At 41.7% G+C, this 21,811-nt stretch overlaps 1 protein-coding gene across 1 annotated transcript; it reads right to left on the reverse strand.

Moving 5' to 3' along the window:
• Window positions 1–2,083: 2,083 nt before the first annotated feature.
• Window positions 2,084–17,628, reverse strand: elp2 (elongator acetyltransferase complex subunit 2). Its single transcript, XM_088328365.1, has 21 exons — window positions 17,462–17,628; window positions 17,287–17,365; window positions 16,756–16,826; window positions 16,541–16,688; window positions 16,296–16,370; window positions 16,167–16,231; window positions 14,843–14,912; window positions 13,330–13,482; window positions 13,163–13,246; window positions 10,070–10,170; window positions 9,108–9,236; window positions 8,715–9,044; window positions 6,866–6,935; window positions 6,710–6,802; window positions 6,146–6,203; window positions 5,403–5,475; window positions 5,155–5,338; window positions 3,973–4,094; window positions 3,588–3,724; window positions 2,377–2,490; window positions 2,084–2,306 (listed from the first exon to the last, which is right to left on the reverse strand). Exons 1-21 carry the CDS (start codon window positions 17,594–17,596, stop codon window positions 2,156–2,158), a joined length of 2,442 nt encoding a protein of 813 aa, XP_088184491.1. The 5' UTR covers window positions 17,597–17,628; the 3' UTR covers window positions 2,084–2,155.
• Between the last annotated feature and the right edge of the window lie 4,183 nt (window positions 17,629–21,811).

Consider the following 21,811-nt stretch of genomic DNA (forward strand, 5'->3'; position numbering starts at 1 on the left):
TATTTAAATATAAAAATTAACATTGGTACGATAGTTTTTTTTGGGGGGCCTAGTATTCAAATCAATGTTTTTTTAACTGAATTAAGGGTTATTTGCACATGTCCCTTTAAAAGCATAGTAAGGTTTTAAACCGTAATTTGGAACCCTGGTAGGTTTTAGAACACTAATTTGGTTCCCTAGTAGGGTTTCAAACCTCTCATTTGAAACACCAAAGACAATGTAAAATCCTATGTAAAACTATAGTAAGTTTTTAAGACCTTCATTTGAAACCCTAGTAGGTTTCAAAAGCCGAATTTGGTACCCTAGTAGGGTTTCAAAACTTTAATTTGAAACACTAGTAGGGTTTGAAATCTCTCATTCGAAACCCAAAGACGATAAACCTTAAAATAAGTGTAAACACTAATTCTAGACCGTGTAGGGGTTTTGAAACCGTTTTCAGAAACCTTAAATACAATGTACAACCCTAATTTTAAACTATAATAGGGTTTAAAAAACCTGATTTGAAACCCTGTTTTAAAGCCTTAATTTGGTACCCCAGTACAGTTTTGAAACCCTAATTGGGGTTTCAAACCCTAAAACAATGTAAAACCTTGGAATAACTTCAAGCACCAACTTCAAACCCTAATGGGGGTTTGAAAACGTATTCAGAAACCTTCAATACAATGTAAAACCCAAATTTAAAACTACAGTAGGGTTTTAAAACCCTATTTCAAACTCTGCGTTTCAAAACCTTAACTTGGTAACATAGTTAGTTTAAAACCCCTTAAATAAAACCCTGGTAGGTTGCAAAGTCCCCCAAATACAAAACCCAAAATACAATATAAATTCATATTTGAGATCCCAGGATGTGTTCAAAATCTTAATTTGAAATGCTAAACAGAGTTTTAAAACCCCAATTTTCAAACTCTGGAAAGGTTTTAAAACCTTAATCCGAAACCTAAAATACAATGTAAAATCCTAATTTGAAAGCTTAGAATAAGTTTAAACCGCAAGTCTAAACCCATGCAAGGTTTTAAAACCTAATTTTGAAACCCTTAATATAAATAATACACTCTAATGAGATTTTTTTTCGTCCCATGACCCAAAAGCCAGTTTCTGTAGCCGGTGATCGTCGCGCCAAGGACCCCTCCCTTGGCTGCTACCCAGCTCTCTGCGCACCCGACCCCTTTGGCCCCTCCTACAGGTGGTGAGCCCATGGGAAGAGGGTCCCACGTCGTCCCTTCGGGTAAGGGTCCGGCCACCATGCGCTCGCCAGCGGACCCCACCTCCAGGCCTGGCTCCAGAAGGGGGCCCCGGTAACCCGCGTCCGGGCGAGGGAACTCGAGGACCAAAGTTTTGTCTCCTCATAAGGGGTCTTCTGATCTGCGTTTTGTCTGGCCACTCACCTAGGACCTGTTTGCCATGGGTGACCCTACCAGGGGCTTAAAGCCCCCCGACAACATATTCTGGAACGGGAGATCGACAGACGGGTCAGTGCAGCGTCTGCCGTCATTCGGACCCTGTACCGGTCCGTCGTGGTGAAGAGGGAGCCGAGCCGGAAGGCAAAGCTCTCGATCTACCGGTCGATCTACGTTCCTACCCTCACCTATGGTCATGAACTTTGGGTCATGACCGAAAGAACTCGATCCCGGATACAAGCGGCCGAAATGAGTTTCCTCCGCAGGGTGGCTGGGTTCTCCCTTAGAGATAAGGTGAGAAGCTCAGTCATCCGGGAGGGACTCGGTGTAGAGCCACTGCTCCTCCGCGTTGAGAGGAGCCAGTTGAGGTGGCTCGGGCATCTAATAAGGATGCCTCCTGGACGCCTCCCTCGGAAGATGTTCCGGGCATGTCCCACTGGCAGGAGGCCCCGGGGGCGGCCCAGGACACGTTGGAGAGACTATGTCTCTCGGCTGGCTTGGGAATGCCTCGGGGTCCCATCGGATGAGCTGGAGGAGGTGGCTGGGGATAGGGACGTCTGGGCTTCCCTTTTAACGCTGCTGCCCCCGCGACCCGACCTCGGATAAGCGGAAGACAATGGATGAATGGATGGAGATTTTTTTTCTTCGGATACAAATACTTTGTAAAAGAAAACAAACAAAAAAAAAACAGTTAAAACATTTAATGGTCAGCATAAATAAAATCGTTAAAACAAATGTAAACATGAAGCCAGAGGGCGCTAAAGATCTCTTGCGTCCACATCAAAGATCTTGACGGCGTGGTCTGCTCCAGCGCTGGCAAGCTGCAGCCATGCCCTGCTCTCAAGGGCCCCCGCCAGGCCAGTCCGGGGCCTCCATCGGAGCCGTTTGACTGCCAGGGTATGACCTTGTCTGAGGCCAAGGGCAGTCAAGATTAAGAAATGAAGAAAGATGATGTCATTAAGCTATGGAAAAAGGATACGACGCGTCCGTTTGAGCGTATTTGATCCAGTCTTTGCCTGCGGCTCGATCTCCGTCGGGCCACCAACCGTAAACAGTTATGCCACCGCTCTCAAGACCCACCGCCACAACGTACCTAAAAAAAATTTTTTTAAAGAGCTTCTGCAAAATATTCACTGTCCTAGTTAGAGTAAATCCATTAAAACCCATAGTTAAAAACCATAGAAAGAGTTTAAACCCCTAATTTAAATCCTTAATTAAAATGTCAAATGAATTCTTAATTAACCTTTAATTAAAAGACCTAGTAGGCTGTTAAAACTTTAATTTGAAGCCCTAAATACAATGTAAACCCCTCATTTGAAACCCAAGCATGAGTGTAAAACCCTAAACCTAGCACCAACCCTAATCTAAGATCCAACCCTAACCCTAAATAGGTATTAAATTAGGATATTACATTGAAATTTGGGTTTAAAATGCCCTAATAGGATATACACCTACATCTCTAAGGTTTCAAATAAGAGTTTCAAAACCCCACTTGGATTTCAAATTTAAGTTTTTAACTCGTTCTAGGGTTACAATTTAGGGTTATCATTGGATTATGGGTTTCAATTTAGGGTTTAATAAAATCATTTTAGGGTTCAAATTGGGATTTGAATGCACTCTTAGAATTTAAGATTTGGGTTTAAAATCCCTACTGGGGTTTCAAATTAGGGTGTTACGTTGTATCAATGGTTTCAAGTTAGGATTTTTAACAGGTCCTAGGGTTTCAAAAGGAGGGTTTTAAATTGCTACTGCGGTTTCAAATGAGGCATATATATATATATATATATATATATATATATATATACACCGGAGCCATATCCCCCGAGTGGGATGTGGCTAGAGTCTTTTCTGACTCTTTCTGGGAGATTGATACAGAGGAGGGGATTCCCAGCCCCCTCGCTCAACCCAACTGATGTGTAGGGATTCAGTAGGTGACTCCAACCCTTAATGCAGAGCGCCAAGCAGGGAGGCAATGAGTACCAATGTTGTAAGTCTTAGGTATGACCCGGCCGAGGCTTGAACCAGCAACCTCCCAGTCTCGGGGCGGGCGCCCTAAATGAGGCATTTACATTGTATTTATGGTTTCAAATGAGCATCTTAAAATAATTCTAGGGTTTCAAATTGTGGTTTTAATACTGGTAGCATCAAATATTGGCATTGGAGATTTAAAGATGCTTAATCTGCTGTTACCTGTTATTTGAAAAGCATTGAGGGCAGAAAGCGACAGCTGTGGCTGAGTCACCCACATCCAAGATGGAAGAACTCGGGTGCACCAGATTAGGGATCTCAGGGTTCTCCAGCTCCGTGCAAGGTCCCCACACAATCACCTGAGGAAGTCGGTGTCATCAGGAAACTTGACTAGCTAAACCCAGCGCTATCTACAGAAATTACAGCACTAGATGAATACAGCACTAGCTAAATACTGCCCTAGCTAAATACAGCACAAGCTAAATCCGACACTAATACATTGCTAGCCAAATAGAGAACTAGCTAAATCGGAAACTAAATAAATACAGCGCTAGCTAAAACTGGTGCTAGCTATATACATCGCTAGCTAAATCCGGCGCTAGCACACCTTCTTGTCCCGGCTAGCCGTGGTGAAGTATGCGCCGTCGGAGCTCCAGTCACATGACCAGATGATGCGACTGTGCCCACACGCATCCTTGGTGGGACGGGCGTAAAGTGAAAACTCGACCTCTAGGGCGAGCAAAGGAGTCATTTGTAACAAATAAGAAATACAGCATCAGTAACAGGAACGAAAAACTATGAAAAAAGTAAAGTAAAACAAAATACAAAGTCAAGTCAAATTTATTTATATAGCCCTTAATCACAAAAATGTCTCAAAGGACTGCACAGGATTACATTACAAAATTACCTCATCTTAAACTAACAAAGCTTTATATAGATACAAATTAATATAATATGAAATTAAAAAATGTTTAAGACAATTGCATTTGTACCGACATAAGTCTGTACAAAAAAATCAATATACAAACGTACATAAAAATATAGAAAAAAATTAATCAACAAATTCAAAGAATAAATTATAACAATTTCAAATAAATTATAGATATAAAAGTAACAAAGAAAGTTATGCCAATACATATCTGTATCAATCAAATGTAAAAATAATAAAAAGATACAAATCTATAATAAATACAAATAAATGAAATATTAATGAAAAATGTTAAAAACAATCGCCATAATTAAAATAAATGTCAATATAGTTTTTTAAAGACAATAAACAAATGAACATAAAAAAAATCAAACTAAATATAAATGTAGAATTTCCCAAAAATATATGAATGTCAAAAATGTTCAAAACCCCCTCAACACAAAAAAGGTTAATAAAAAAATCCATAAGTTTAGAAAAAAGAAGAATGAGGAAAAGTAATTAATAAAACAGTTATATTTCATACGGTAATTATAAAAAAAATAAGCAAAACAATTTGAATTCAAATGAAAAAAAGGCTCAAAAAAGATAAATAATTAAAAAAAAACAATTTAAATCACAAAAACCAAAATAATCCCCAAATGTACAAAAAAATAAAAAGAAAATACAAAAACTTTATGGCTAGAGATGAAATACTACAAAAAAATGTATAATTAAAAATGATTTAATTCAACACATCTTTAAAAAACTAAATCCACAAAAGATGAAAGTACAAAAATATAACAAAGCTAAAATAATGTGCGAAGGAAATCAACATAAATACAAGACCTTCTTGGTTTCCATGGTTGTGGTGCAGCGTAATACCTGCATTGTCCTGTCGGCGGCGCCACAGCGACCAGGTTCGGTCCCTGGAGACGAGCAACAACATGGCGCCGTCGGGCGAAAATGCCATTTGGGTGACGGTCAGAGCGTGGCACTGCAACGTCTGCACATGGCGCCACGTCTCGGTGCTCCAAAGCAGCACCGAAGCGTGTTCCGCTTTTGATGCCTTTCAAGATAAAATACTCAAATGTATTTGAAGCTAAAAGTGTCTTTGAGGAGCGTGGTCTCACCTTGCAAGCCGACGCCACTACCGTCCCATCGCTGTCGGACGCTAGGCAGAAGATTTCGAAGCCGTGCCCGTACCTAGCCACAAAAAGCTCCCTTTGAGTGATGCGTTGGTGACCGTAACCACTATGAGCCGGCTGTTTAAATAGAACGACAGCAGCCGTCTCCCCACCAATCAGGATCCGGCTCCTTTGCAGACACTTTTTTTCTCTAATAACAATGCACGTGATTGGTAGTGATGTGTCTTGGCACACGTAATGGTTCTATAATACATACAGTTACATAACATTGGGTAATACATCGATTAAAGCATAACAAATCGGAAGAGCCATTGGGGAGCCGAAAGAGACCGTTCTCTAAAAAGAGCCGGAATTTTCATGGTGAATGTTAACGGCCAAACGATTAGTAAACGGGATGAACAATGGGCCTTGACGTGTTCCCTGAGATCGCCGTTAAATGGCTGATGAACAGGAAGTAAACAAACGCTTCCTTTTCACATGCAATTAAGCAAAACAAACGAGTCAGTCTTCCGCATCGGAAACCTTTCCAAAGAGGAAGAGTCGTCCTTCATTTTTATGTGGCCCCAGAGAATGTCGGAGGGATTTTTTTTCGTGTCCAATCAGGGGCCAAGCTAAAGGCGCAAGGCCGTCCATCTAAACAGACGTGACATTTAGCGGTTGAAAAACGAGCGCTAGCAAAATGAGCCAGCGTCGTTAGGAAGAACTCAAACAAGTTGGTGGATACGTACAACTTTTGGACCTCAGGCCAAAGTGTGTTCTGCAGAAGATTATCCTCAGATGGAGGTTCTGGAAAAAAGACAACAATCATTAGGATGTTAATTTTAAATAGATTCATTCATTTTCAAATGTCTCGCGGCTGCTCGGTTTCCATGTTCTTTCGCATAGGTGATTGCCACCAGTTTAAATTGTGCTTCGTCGGCGTGTCCCTTTGCCATATTCAGGGTTGTTTATGCAACATGTTCTGCATGATTCACGTGCCCGTTCTTTTATAAACACGCCCACACATTGTCTTTTATCGGTGACGCCCACTTCACAATTGTATCATTCTGTCCTCAGCTATTTCTGCCGCCTTCCATGACACACAGGGCGCACCGCACAATTTGAAGAAATTATGAGACTTTTTGCCTATTTGTCCTGAAAGTTTCATCTTTTTTTTCCCTTATTACTGGAGTGCCATGTCTAATCTCGTTGCATGCAATGTCTCACAACGTTGATATGAATGACAATAAAGAAAAAAACTATTCAATAATCTGGTGCGCCTTATATTGCTGAAAATAGAGTATGTTTTCTACCGGTCATGAGGACATGCTGGAAGTATGACTCCTGGTATTGGTCAAACCCACTGCTGGATTTGGGTTCATCCAAACCAGACGACGTCGCGTCACCTGTCAATTAAACATGAGACTTTAAAAGCGGCTCATCATAAAGCTGAAGGACGGAAGTCTTACCTTGGAATACGGCTTTGTTGGACAAACCCAAGGCAGGTGTGCTGGCTCCCTCGGGTAGTTGTGCCCAATCCTGCAGAGTGAAATGCAGGATTCTTACTTCTTTTTAATGGCCAAATTCAAATAAATTTTTCCAGTACCTTCAAAAGGAAGAAATCTAGCGCTGATCAAAAATACTTTTTTTTGGCTACAGCATACTTGTTTACAAACACTAAGTAATATAGGAGTTCAAGACAGAGAACAAAAACAGAGTACAGACATTCCTCTACTTACGACCATTGGACTTACGTAAAACGGTAGATACATTTTTTTTGGGATGTCGAAAAATATCCAAACATTGCTGTAAGTTAGATTTTGTATTGTATGCACCTTTTTCCGAGGTACAGGACATTATTGTAGTGCTTCTTTCCGCCGCTACCGGCGTGCGGTGGGGCTGTAAGAGGTCACCCAGCATCCACCCCGAAGAAGAAATTCGGCTTCTACTTCCTAGTTCATGTGTAAGCATACAGTACAGTGCTACGTGTACTAAATCTACAGTGCGCTCAGAACTTTTGAAATTTTTATTGTTTAATATCTGGTGCATCCATTCAATATGTTAGGTGTAAAGTGTAAAGAAGAGGCGAGCTGTTCTTTTAAATGAAAGTGGAATAAGAAAGCTTGATGCGGTTGTGAGAATGGTTGGATCGCTTTTTATTCATCCACTCTCTACCACGGAGGAGGAAGTAGCCCAATTCTTAAAGCCCATCTTCCAGAGGTAAGTTTAACTTCACTTTATTTTTATAGAGCATATTATTTTATGAAATGTTTTTTTTTAGTACAAAAAAATACAAGTTACTTATACAAGCCTCAAACATACTTATATAAACCATAAACATACATTCCATTCAAAATATAGCACTGAAGCAACTCACGGACAAATTCAACTTACGAACGATCGTCCGAAACCTCGTTCAATCTCGTTCGTAAGTAGGGCAGCGTCTGTTCCATATGTATAAAAAGCAGAAAAAAGGCCAATTTTGACTATTTTTAATTATATGGATTGATTGTATTCTGCTTCGGAGACATTTTTCAATCCCAGAGACTGCTGATCTTTTGCTTTACTTATTTTAATTTATATTTTTTGCTCGTTTTTCAGAGCATCGGTCTCTAAATTGGTTGAAATACAATTGTAAAGAGTTATTTCTTTAATTTTATCATATAATTTATAGCACTAAAGAGTTAAAGCTTTTCTCTTCTATTTTATTGTTTTGCATTTTTAGGGATTTTGTGTTGTTGTTCGACTTCAAATCTGTTGAGTGTACACAAACCTAGATTATTTTTTAGCTTACATTCTTATATTTCATGTGTTTTTCAGGGATCCCCACAAAATATAAAATGACTTACTTAATTACTTAATAATTTGGCACATAATGTTTTATTGTTATTGACAATACATCATTAACTAAAGTAAAAAAAATCTGAGGAGAGGTTTGAGAGACGGGTAATCTTCTCAGTGAGCCAAGCCAAAAGAGCTGGTTTTCTAAATAGAGCTGTCCTCTTGGATTGAACCAGTAGGGAGCGGTAATACTTCACATGACAAGCCATCAGAGCTGAAGTGACGGCGTTATTTTCTTGCACTTTTCTTTCTTCATATGTAGCATGGTCTATAAAGTCAGACTGACATGAGACATGGCAATGGCAACAATTTCAAGAATTTGATCGCACTTCACCCAAAATTCAAGCATTTTCCTGACCTTGAAAACACAACATTAAAATTCAAGCATTTAAGGTTTTCAAGCATCCGTACAAACCCTAAAATTGTTAACAAGTGGCAGGGGGCACTGGGCGGCATTTTTCGGGGCCAAATACTCACACCAGATGCAAGCAGCTCCACTCGGGATAGGCCCGACAAGTTGGCGAAGTTCTCCAGGAAGTTTCTTGGAGCCTGGAAGACACGCAGGACTTTCTCATCGGCACCAGATACGAATCGGAATCGCCCCACGCCGGTAAGGCAGCGCACGTCGTAGCCGTGGATCTGCGGCCGGGCTAGCTCGTGCCAGCTGGCCCCGCCCCCCAGTGGTGCCATGAGGCGGGCCGTCTGGTCCGAGCTCACGCTGAGCACAAACTGGCCTTCGGGGTCCCAGATCAGGTCCTGGACCGCGTCATAGTGACCCGACAGTACCACCGCGGGCTTCCATTCCCCCTTTGGACAACATAGCTTGTAAAAACTAAGTTATGCTGCCATGGTGATGAGGACGAAACATACTGAGCTAGCGTTCTTGTGCCACAGGTGCAGCGCGCCGTGGAAAGCGTGAGCTAGGATCATGTTGCCGCCCGGGCTCATCTGGCAACCGTAGAAACCTAGCGTGTTACCGCCCACCTCGCCCACCCGCACCTGGGAACAGCACAAGGAAAACATCAATAAAACCTAACTAACAGCAAAGGGAATTATAATTTTAAGCGGGATTACTCTGTGGCATAATATTAATTTATAAAAACGTTATTTAGTCTACACTATTTGCTTGTTTTTTATTTGCTTTACTTGCACTGAAATGAGAAGCCGCCCACCTTATTTAGACTTGCATAATGATAAATGCTATTAATATTTGCATCGTGGTAGCGAGCCCAAACCCGCTAATTGCGAAATAAAATATAAGCATTGTGCTAGTTTGCCTAACAGTGCTAGATGCAACAGAAAACGCAAGCTAGCAGAAAGTAAGCTAACTTGGTCTAAATTTCGCAGATATTAAAGCGCTGTGGGGGAACAAAACACCCAAGAAGAAGCGATACCTTTCATTCTTTCTCACCCATCTGAGACAAAATGCTAATTCCCAGTTCAATTCACCGGCGCATCTTTGAAGCAAGGTTAAGCATCCGATCTGTGGCTTCAAAGCGATAGCTAGCTCTCCTTGCGTTTGAGCCGCATTGGTAAAGATGCTTCACACCTGACCGAACTTCAAACGCAATCATTTTCTGTCTGCCTTTTGTGCTGCGCTGGGGGCGCTAATCGCTAGTTGGGTGCTTTTGAGATTGGAGTTGTGCAAATGGGATTGGTCAAGAATCTGGAGGGGGATTAGATGGTAGAACACGTCCTCCAAGAAATCGGTAGAATATGTGATGGAAAAATCTCAACTGCTGGTTTCCTATGAAGTTATTTTACAACAAATCAAAATAAAGGATGATGAGAAAAATAAATGATTAAATGATGTGGATGCTCGGAGCTATCACCTGCTCCGTCCAGACCCCAGAATCCGGATCAGGAGCCCAAAGGATCATGGTCTTGTCCATAGAGGCCGAGAGTAAACAGAGAGGCTGATATCGCTCACCGCCTGAAAGGGTAGACAGAAACATCGCTTATACATTACTTGCAAGTCAAGTCAGGTCATGTTTATTTGTATAGCCCTTGAGCACAAGGAGTCTCAAAGGGCTGCACAGACCACAGATGATTGCAAACCACAGACAATTATTACACCTTCCCCTGAACTAAAACCTACATGAGGGCAAAGAAAAACTCAAAAACCTCAACATGAGGAAAATTAAGAAACCTTGAGAAGGGACCTGCTGCAGCTTTTTTTCTACATCAGCTCTTCTTTCTTTCCATTTCGATTATATTGCTAAGTTGTAGATTTTGAATTAACCTGAAATATGTACTAATACCATATTTTTTGACAATAAGGCACATCTGATCATAAGGCGCAGCCTCAAAATATTCCTCTTAGAGTTTGTTTTTTTTCCACATGTAAGGCGCACCGGACTAGAGCGAAGGTTGCATTAGAAAAACACCTGAAAAGATGGGAAAATTTGAAAATAAATATGAAATCTGCTTTTACAACTAAATTAACATAATTCATATGTGATTATCTCATCTCATGATTGATGATTATCCTGCGATTGGCTGGCAACAAGTTCAGGGTGTCCCCTGCCCACTGCCCGATGATTGCTGGGATGGGCTCCAGCACCCCCGCGACCCTACTGAGGATAAGCGGTGCAGCTAATGAGATGAGAGATATATGATTACTGTATGAAGGAGAATTTCATTGTAATTATGCATTTCAGGCTTCATAAAGGTGCACGGTCTTTAAGGTGCACCTGAATTACGAGACGCACTTTGGAATTTCTGGCATTTTTTTTATTTTTAATTGCAATTTTTAGTTTGGAAAGTAGAGAAAATGTATAAATAACTAGAAATATAAGCCATATAAATAAATGAAAACATTTAGAGTTGCCCCATTATTTGAATAACATTTTGTTGTGACAAATGTCAAAATACGCAAGAAGTTAAATGACAAATACTGAAATAAATCAAAAAATAAATGACAAAATGCTTTAATATCTGAATAAATGTATGTGATTTACGTGTATTTATTAAAGTATAACCTAAATGACTCATGTGTTCATTTATTTATATGAGATATAATTCAAAAGGTATCAGTTTGTTGTCTGTGCCGGGTAAGCTGTATGGAAGAGTCTTGATTAAAAGAGTGAGAGGAAAAACGAATGAAGTGGTGATGGAGGAGCAGAGTGGTTTCAGGAAAGGAAGAAGATGTGTGGAGCTGGTGTTTGCAGTAAGACAGGTGTGTGTGAAATATTTTGCAAAAGGTAAGGATGTTTATTTGGCTTTCATGGACTAGGAAAAGGCGTATGACAGAGTCGATAGAGAGGTGTTGTGGCAGGTGATGTTAATGTATGGAGTGGGTGGAAAGTTGTTGAAAGGACTGAAGAGTTTTTATGTGTAAGAGTAGGGAATGAGACAAGTGAGTGGTTCCCTGTGTTGACTGGTGTGAGACAGGGGTGTGTGATGTCACCATGGCTGTTTAATGTCAACATGGATGGTGTGGTGAGAGAGGTGAATGCAAGGGTATTTGGAAGAGGTGTAGAGATGATGGATAACAATGGAACGATATGGCAGGTAAGTCAGTTGTTTGCAGATGACAAAGCGCTTGTGGCCGATTCTGAGGAAACATTGAGAAGGTTGGTAACGGAGTTTGGAAGAGTATCTGATAAGTTATAAGTTATGTGTGAATGTTGGGAAGAGTAAGATGATGAAGTGTTCACGTGATGGAGTGAGCATGGCGTTGGACATAAGGTTCCATGGACGGGAAGAAGTTGAAAGCTTTAGGTACTTGGGTTGTGATGTGGCTGCAGTTGGTGGAATGGAGTGCGAGGTTTTGCACGGAGTGAATCAAGGAAGCAAGGTTTTGGGTGCTCTGAGGAGAGTGATAAGTAACAACAGTATGACTATGGATGTTAAGAGGGGAGTATGAGAGTGTGATTGTGACGACTGTGTTGTATGGTGCAGAGACTTGGAGTCTTTGAGAAGGAAATTAAATGTTTTTGCTATGAAGTGTTGAAGGAGTATGTTAGGAGTGACAAGATTGGATAGATTGGGAAAAGAAATTGTGAGAGACAGAACTGGAGTAGTAACGGAACTGAGCAAGCGAATGTTGAAGAGGATCTACAGAGCAGAAGTAAATGAAAGGAGACCAAGATTATGGCCGCGATTGATGTGGATGGATGGTGCTATGAGTGCTCCGTATGAAAGAGGTCAAAATATAGTGGAAGCTAGAGCTCTTGTTGTTGATAGGAATGAGTGGAGAGGTGTTGTAAAAGGATCGTGGGATGTTTTGACGTGCTCTAAGGTATGGGTAGGGCACCTGTATGATGCGGCATGGGTAAACCAGTGAAAGCTGTCTTGGCCTGCTGTTGAACAGAAGAGAGTGTTGCGTCACCCTGACCCGAGTGACATGGCCGCTTTCTTGTGTCCCGTTTCATCTGGAGGGACGAAAACATGACTAACTTGGGTGCCGAGATGTTTAACTTGTTTGGGCATTTGTGTTGGCCATGGTTTGTTTTTTTTTGGCCGTGTTTTTTCCCTTTTTTAATTTTTTTTGTTTTTGTATGCGTTTGTCTTGTTGTCGGTCACCCCTTTCGAGGAATATGACCAGGGTAGATAGATAGATATCTATTTTTACATTTGGAAGGACTGTTCCTGGATAGAACAGAGAAAAAAGTCAAACACAACAAATTGTTTACAAAATCCGGATAAAATCTGCAAACAGTTACCTAAAGCAGCCACAGATTTAATTGAATCCAACAGTTTCCCCCATATATTTTTTTACAATAAAAATTCTTTTCCAACATCTGACTAATGTTCTATACCACAAAACATAAACAATATTGGACCAAAGTAAAAAAGACTTGTCATTTTTATGCTTCTTTTGCGTTTGTCCCCTGAAATAAGTTATCTTTGAATTGCAAATTTGATTTATTTACAGTGTGAAATTGTTGAACTATCCAATTTTACATTTCATATTTGCCTACCCTGGAAAGAAGGAGGCTGCCAGTGTACGCCATACACCCTATTCTCATGCCCCGCCAGGACTGTTTCCAGAAACACAGCAAACTCTAAACATGCAAAAAAATAAAACAATCAACATATGAAAAAGATTTAGGGATCAGCGTCTTCGTGGCCATGGAGAGCAACTGGCCTTGCTTGTGGCCCTCCAGCTCAAAAAGGTCCTCTTTCATTTGGAGGAGGTTGCCATCATGGTCATTTTGAGCACTGCTACCTGACTTGGCGCGAAGCCGCCACACACGTATCAGGCCGTCTTGAGAGCAGCTGGCCAGCAGCAACTCGCCACCTGCACACATATGCAATTGGGTGAGCCCCAGACCCGACTAGTGGTCATTTGGACATCCGTCCATTATCTGCACCGCTTATACTCAGTAGGGTCACGGGGGTGCTGGAGCCTATCCCAGCTATCTTGGGGCAGTAGACACCCTGAACTGGTTGCCAGCCAGTCGCAAGGCACACAGAGACAGACAACTCACCTGCTCATTCAGACCTAGGGACAATTGTGCTTCATGTGGACATGAATTAATATATCTATGAATAAACTTGAGATTTTTTTTAGATCATGATCAAGTAGCTATGTCGGTATGAGAAAGGTGGTACATGAGAAAGGTGGCACATAAACAAGGTCATAAATCACTTAAATAGCGTAAAAGCTGTTTGCTCCATCGACCGCCTGACTAGTCGGCCGCGGTGATGAACGGCGCCGGGGGCGGGATGCGACGCTCGGCTGCCGCCCACCAGGATGTCTTTGTCAGTCAGTTCACCGTTTAAGCGCATGAATTTGGACGTTGCACTCTGCCCGTTTACGCAACCCATTTGAGAGTAGATATAACAAGAACACTGAAGATTATTTTGAATTGATACCGCAGCCCGTACAGTCAGACACTTCACCAAGTCAACTTTTGTCTCCATCTAAGCAGTGAGTCCAATTACATTACTTGAGCCCACACTATAGTTTTTAAGAATTATCTGCATGTATTCGATTTTTTCCAAATCTCAATTAAGCAGCATAGTAGTCAGGCCAAACATGTTGTTTTGTATCATTATTTGAAATTGATTCATTTGCTTCATTCCAAGCAGCCATCCAATTCCTCAAAATTAGGCCGTGCTAATTAAATTGTAACTCCAGCCTTTTTAGTCAGCAAATCCTTTAGGTTGGATGTAATGTCATAAAGGTTGCAACGCAAAATTTGTAATAATAAAATATGTGATTGGAAAGGCTCCAACAAGATTTGGTCTTATCTATGAATTAAACTGATGCCGGTTTAGGCAACAAATTAGGCCTGATGCCGATTATATTGCCGTTAGTCTTAAAATAAAAATGATCTATTAGCTTTGTTAATTTTAACTTATATTGCAGCCTGTTTAGGCAGTTACTTCACTGTGATAACTTGTGCCTTCATTAAGGCAGCCAACCTGTTTTTTTAATTGAGCCCATTCCATTTGAGTCATTCCTAAGACTTAAAAAGTGGTCGGCGGCGCCCTCTCTTGGCTGCGGCTGCATCGGGTCAGGTGCAATCGACATTTCGTTCTGTGTACATTGTTACACAGAATGACAATACAAGGAAATTATTATTATTATTATTATTATTTAAATTGTGAGTAATGTTGCACTTTAGGTCACATCCCGTTAGGGCAAGCCTCACCTACAGACGTCCAAGCGACACCACGCACCCAGTCCTCATGTCCTTGCAGCGTCATCACCTTATGCAGCATCTGTTGGGAAAATTTGAGACATCAAACAAGACTCTTGTTTTAAAACGACATGTGAGTGCTGCATTTGACACAGTGGACCATAATATCTTGCTAGAACGGTTGGAAAAATGGATTGGTCTCTCAGGAAACGTCCTATATGGTTCAGATCCTACCTCTCAGATAGGACACAGTGCGTTAAATATGGCGAATTGACATCTGAGCCATTTAGTGTTACTTGTGGTGTTCCGCAGGGTCCAGTGCTTGGCCCCCCTTCTCTTCAGCATTTATATGCTTCCACTGGGTGATATTATTCGCAAGTATAATGTCAGTTTCCATTGCTACGCAGATGACACTCAACTCTATCTCCCGATGGAGGAATCTGCCACACTAAACTGTGGAAATTTGGAGGCCTGCCTCACTGAGATAAAAGAGTGGATGTCACTCAATTTCCTGCGTCTTAACCCTGAAAAGACTGAAATGTTAGTTATTGGTCCATCTAAGTCCCGTGACTTGTTCTCTAAAACCGCTGTGAACATAGACAATTGCCACATCACACAGAGCGACTCACTTAAAAATGTAGGTGTCATTTGCGACCCCGATCTGTCCTTTCAAACACATGTGAAGAAAATTACTAGAACCGCTTTCTTCCATCTCCGTAACATTGCTAAATTTCGTCCCATACTTTCTCAGTCGGATGCGGAAATCATAATTCACGCGTTTGTTACCTCCCGTCTCGACTACTGTAATGCACTACTTTCCGGTCTTCCGATGACCAGACTCAAGAGTCTTCAGCTGGTACAAAATTCTGCAGCGAGGCTTTTAACAAGGACAAGAAAGTACGATCACATCACCCCAATTTTGGCTAACCTGCATTGGCTCCCTGTTAGCCTAAGATGCGATTTTAAGGTTCTCCTACTACTATACAAAATCATACATGGACTTTCCACCTAATATCTTTCAGATCTGATCTCCCCCTATGTCCCGGCCCGAAGCCTTCGTTCCGAGAGCGCCGGTCTCCTGGTGATCCCAAGAGCCAAGAGGTGTTCCGCTGGTTCGAGAGCGTTCTCCATCCGGGCACCGGTGTTGTGGAATGCTCTTCCCCCTGAGATCCGATCTGCGACCTCGGTGGAAATGTTTAAATCTAGGCTTAAAACTCACTTCTACTCTATAGCATACGAATAACCTAAACTTCTTATATGTAATACCTTGTGAAGCCCTTAGAGACTAATTGTGATTAAGGGCTATACAAATAAAAATGACTTGACTTGACCTCACCTTCTCCTGGTATTGTACGTACAGGTGGACCCGAGAGTCGTCGCCCCCGCAGGCCAAGATGGGAACTGCGAGAGGAGACGCTCCGTATGACCAGCAGGAAAAAATGAGCACAACTTGTTGGCGGCATACCTTCTTTGGTGCCTGGCAGCAAGGCCAGCGAGACGTCCATCACGAACACGCCACCTAACGAGTGGAGGCACTGGGCTGTAGGAAATAAACAAAGAAATAACGTTTGTTATGTAAGGACTACTAAGTATTTGTTTGAAATTTATCACAGATGGATGTTGAGGACAGGACTTGGGGGGAGAAAAAAACACGGAGAAATTGCATCATAATGCAAAAGCTTTTCTGAGGACCACTTCTTCGGCTCGTACCATCTTTGGCATCATCGTCGTCACAGAGCCACAGCCTGACGCTAGAATCAGCCGCGGAGGAGGCCACCCGGATGCTAGTGCCAACATAAATGGCATCTAAGGCGCAAACGGCACCAGTGTGGCCTTCACACTCCTTCCACTGAACAAACTGAACACAAGCAAATCTTAGAACAGGAAAACACAGATAACAATATGGTTTCGTTGCAGAAACTCACCTTTCCATTCTCAGATTTCCATACCAGGAGGCGACTGTCCGAGCCTCCAGAAACAAGGTGAGTTTCAGGAACTAGGGTGGGAAATAAATGTAATTACAAAATATGTTATGCCAACATTTCTTTGCCCAGCTAAATACGCTTTCATATCAGTCAGTTACTATGCAAGTGCAAGTAAAAAAAATATTATGAATATTATTATTTTTTTTAATTATTATTTTTTGGACCCGGTTAATGGGGACTAAAACCACCCGCTAAAAGTAAAAATCTGCGAAGTAGCGACGCCCCTTCAAAAAAAAATATATATATAAAAATATATATATATTTTTTTAACTATTACAGGCCGCGAAGCTCTGAAGCCGCGAACGTCGAAGCGCGAAGTAGCGAGGTCCCACTGTAATACAATTGTTCTCTATTACTACACAACAATAACAATGCGACACTGCCCCTCAGGGGGATAAAAGCGCAATGACATGTAAACAAACTTCTTTTTCTTTTTATCTATTCATAAATTGAAAATGGTAACAAACTTACAGCCGTCTTTTTTATGGACCCACTGAACTGCATTTACTCTTGCCGTGTGACCATTTAGCATCGTCAAAACTTTTTTTTCCTGTAACATAAAAGAAAAATCATAATATCGGAGTTTGTTCGCAAATGGTTTCATTTTAGCGATTCCGAACGCGGTCCAAATGACTTTAAACCCTACCTGGGGATCGTAGAGGGCCACGGAGTTGCAAGTCCCAAATGCTAGGTTACCCCCGTGGCCCCAAGAAACAACATTAGGGGTCCGGTTGGCCGAACAGGCTACATGGCGCGTATGGAGGCCGAGCGCCGCCATCATGCTTGCTGGTAACGAAATCGAATGACGTGACAGTTAACAGAGGCCGTAAAGCAACAGGAGCGGAGACGTAAAGGTTCCGCTCCTTAGTTATTAATTAAAAAAAGAAGCTTTTAAGATACTTTTATAAATTAGAATTCTACAAATTTTTAGTTTAAGTCAAGTGAAGTCAAGTCATATTTATTTGTATAGCCCTTAATCACAAAGAGTCTCAAAGGGCTGCACAGATCAAAGACTATTGCAAACTTTCAGACTATTATGACACCATCCCCTCATCTAAAACTTACATGAGGGCAAATAATACACATATTATCAACATAAAATATAGGTTATTCATATGCCATAGAAAAGAAGTGTGTTTTAAGCTTAGATTTAAACCTTTCCACCGAGGTTGCAGATCGAATCTCAGGGGGGCAGAGCATTCCACAGCACCGGGGCCCGGATGGAGAACCCTCTCGAACCTGCGGATCTCTCTTGGGATCACTAGTAGACCAGCGTTTTCAGAGTGAAGGCTCCGGACCGGAACATAGGGGGGATTTAAATCTGAAAGATATGAGGGAGCAAGTCCATGACAAACGCATGAATTATAATCCCTGCATCTGACTGAGACAGCATAGGACGAATTTTAACAATGTTGCGAAGATGTAACAAAACTGTTCTAGTAATAATCTTTACGTGTGTTTGAAGGGACAGATCGGCGTCAAATATGACACCTAAATTTTTGACTGAGTCACTCTGGGTGATATTACATTTGTCAATGTTCAGAGCATTTTTTGAGATTTTTTGCTGATATGGTGAATCCAACATGGCGGCGCATGGATACATGCTTGCGGCTCGTTGTCCAGCTAATCTTCTATTTATTGCCGTTCTCTTGTCTTTTTTGCTTTCACTTTTGGACACATGTGTGGCCAAAAATACTTACAGTAGGGACGAACTTATTCGGTTGGGTGGGCGTCTAAATTTCGACTTTTCGGGCACTTTTTATAACGCCTATGATATACCGAGCGAACTTCAAAGAGACCCGGCATCCTTGTGGACGGCTATTCCGCTTAATAAACGACGACGGCGCCGTAAGGACAGAAAACAGAAGCGTGGTTGCCGTGCAGGCAGATGTGTGAAGCGTGCGAAGTCTAAGCAGCAAGATGGACGCGAGGAAGGACGCGAGGATGTAACTAATTCCACCATTCATCCCTCGCCGGACAACCCACACGAAAAGCCACAAGAGCGGCAGCTTTTGAAGATTTCGACAAAGACTACAAAGAGTTCAGCTAAGTCAAATGATTCAGCAAAGCTCAAATTTGGTCTGTTAAATATTAGATCGCTTGCTCCAAAAGCTTTACTTGTTGATAACATTATTCGTGATTATAAACTTAACTGTATGGGTCTTTGTGAAACTTGGTTACGCCCGGATGAGTACTTAGCGCTAAATTATGCTTCTCCCCCAGACTACGAGAGTAGCCATGTAGCGCGCACGTTGAAAAGGGGTGGTGGTGTTGCGCTCATTTCTGAAAAATCGCTCAAATTTAATCCACGTACCTCGAATAATTACAAAGCGTTTGAGGCTCTTGTGATGCGGTCCTCTCTATTGTCAATTTATGTAATAACTATCTATCGTGCACCTGGGCCATACACAACTTTCTTAGACGAATTTGCTGAACTTTTGTCTGAACTAGTAACCTATGCAGACAAAATTATAATTATGGGAGACTTTAACATTCATATGAACTCCCCACTCAATTCACTTACTATTGCGTTTAGGTCTCTAATTGATGCATTTGGCTTTAATCAACTGGTTGATTTGCCAACCCATAAAAATGGGAACACGCTAGACTTGATTCTGACTCGAGGAGTTTTAACCTCAAACATTATGGTGTTACCGTGTACTACCGTTATCTCGGATCATTATTTAGTTACATTTGAGGTGCTAGCTAAGTGTAGTGTTAAAAAAGCTGAAGTATTTAGCGGACGCAATATAAGCACTGGCACAGTTTCTGAGCTCTTTGAACTCCTTCCTGGAGCAGTTGCGTCTTTTCCTACATACAATGGCTCGATTGATTCACTCATGAATGAGTTCAATACCACCATGACTAGTGTGCTGGATTCAATAGCGCCCATAAAACTAAAATCACGTCCTAAAAGACGCACGCCTTGGTTTACTGATGAAACTAGAACCCTTAAACAAGAATGCAGGAAATTGGAAAGAAAATGGCGCGCTACCAAGCTTGAGGTTTTCCATCAAACCTGGTGTGACAGCTTGTTAAAGTATAAAGCGGCCCTTGCCTCTGCCAAATCGGCCTACCTTTCGAAGGTGATTGCGTCTCAAAAGAACAACCCCAAAGCCCTTTTTGACACTGTAGCATCGCTTACAAGGCAACAGACTATTGCAGATAGTTCGACACACTCTGCTCAGGACTTAATGGTCTTCTTTACTAAGAAGATTCAATGCATACAGGAAGAAATTGCTAAAGAAATTATTAATACCACACATATTAAAGGACTGAAATTTACAGATGCACGACAGGGTGGCTGCCTTGGGAAAATGGCCGGTTTTAGTGAACTGTCACTTGATGATCTCAAACAGGTGGTAAATGCGGCCAAACCGACAACTTGCCAGTTCGACCCGCTCCCAGGTTCACTTATTAAAAGTCTTTTTGGCGTCCTTGGACCTTCAGTTCTAAATATTATAAACATATCACTCTCCTCAGGTGTAGTTCCAGCAGCTTTTAAGTCCGCCGTTATTAAACCCACACTGAAACGACCCAACCTTGATCCAGAAATATTAAGTAATTACAGACCTGTGTCAAACCTACCTTTCCTCTCTAAGGTACTCGAAAAAGTAGTGGCACAGCAGCTGAATGCTTTCATATCCGAGAATAACCTTTTTGAATCCATGCAATCAGGATTCAGGGCTAACCACTCTACTGAGACAGTTCTGATCAAGGTAACAAATGATCTCCTAATGTCAATGGATTCTGGCGCTTCGTCACTTTTGCTGCTGCTGGATCTTAGTGCTGCTTTTGACACAGTGCACCACAATATCCTACTAGAACGGTTGGAAAAATGGATTGGTCTCTCAGGAACCGTCCTCTCGTGGTTCAGATCCTACCTCTCAGATAGGACGCACTGTGTTAAATATGGTGAAATGACATCTGAGCCCTTTAATGTTACCTGCGGTGTTCCGCAGGGTTCAGTGCTTGGCCCCCTTCTTTTCAACATTTACATGCTTCCATTAGGTGACATTATTCACAAGTACAATATCAGCTTCCACTGCTACGCAGACGACACTCAACTCTATCTTCCGTTGGAGGAATCTTCCACACTAAACTGTGGAAATTTGGAGGCCTGCCTCACTGAGATAAAAGAGTGGATGTCACTCAATTTCTTGCGTCTTAACTCTGAAAAGACCGAAATGTTAGTCATTGGTCCATCTAAATGCCGTGACTTATTCTCAAAAACTGCTGTGAACATTGACAAATGTCACATCACACAGAGTGACTCAGTTAAAAATTTAGGTGTCATTTTCGACCCCGATCTGTCCTTTCAAACACATGTGAAGAAAATTACTAGAACCGCTTTCTTCCATCTCCGTAACATTGCTAAATTTCGTCCCATACTTTCTCAGTCGGATGCGGAAATCATAATTCACGCGTTTGTTACCTCCCGTCTCGACTACTGTAATGCACTACTTTCCGGTCTTCCGATGACCAGACTCAAGTCTCTTCAGCTAGTACAAAATGCCGCAGCGAGGCTTTTAACTAGGACAAAAAAGTACGATCACATAACACCGATTTTGGCTAACTCTCACTGGCTTCCAGTGAGCCAAAGATGTGACTTCAAGGTTCTCTTAGTATTGTACAAAATCATACATGGACTTGCTCCCTCTTATCTTTCAGATCTGATCTGCCCCTATGTCCCGGTCCGAAGCCTACGATCTGAGAGTGCCGGTCTTCTGGTGATCCCGAGAGCAAAGAAGTGTTCTGCTGGATCGAGAGCGTTCTCCATCCGGGCACCGATGCTCTGGAATGCTCTTCCCCCTGAGATCCGATCTGCAACCTCAGTGGAAATGTTTAAATCTAAACTTAAAACTCACTTCTACTCCATTGCATATGAATAATAACCTACTCTTCTTGTCGGCTGAAAAATAGTCTGTGTAACATAGTGTACTAATCTGTGAAGCCCTTAGAGACTTATTGTGATTGAGGGCTATACAAATAAAAA

This window comes from Urocampus carinirostris, chromosome 2, assembly GCF_059441175.1.
Source record: "Urocampus carinirostris isolate Australia breed hairy pipefish chromosome 2, RoL_Ucar_1.0, whole genome shotgun sequence".
In the NCBI taxonomy this organism is placed as follows: domain Eukaryota; kingdom Metazoa; phylum Chordata; class Actinopteri; order Syngnathiformes; family Syngnathidae; genus Urocampus; species Urocampus carinirostris.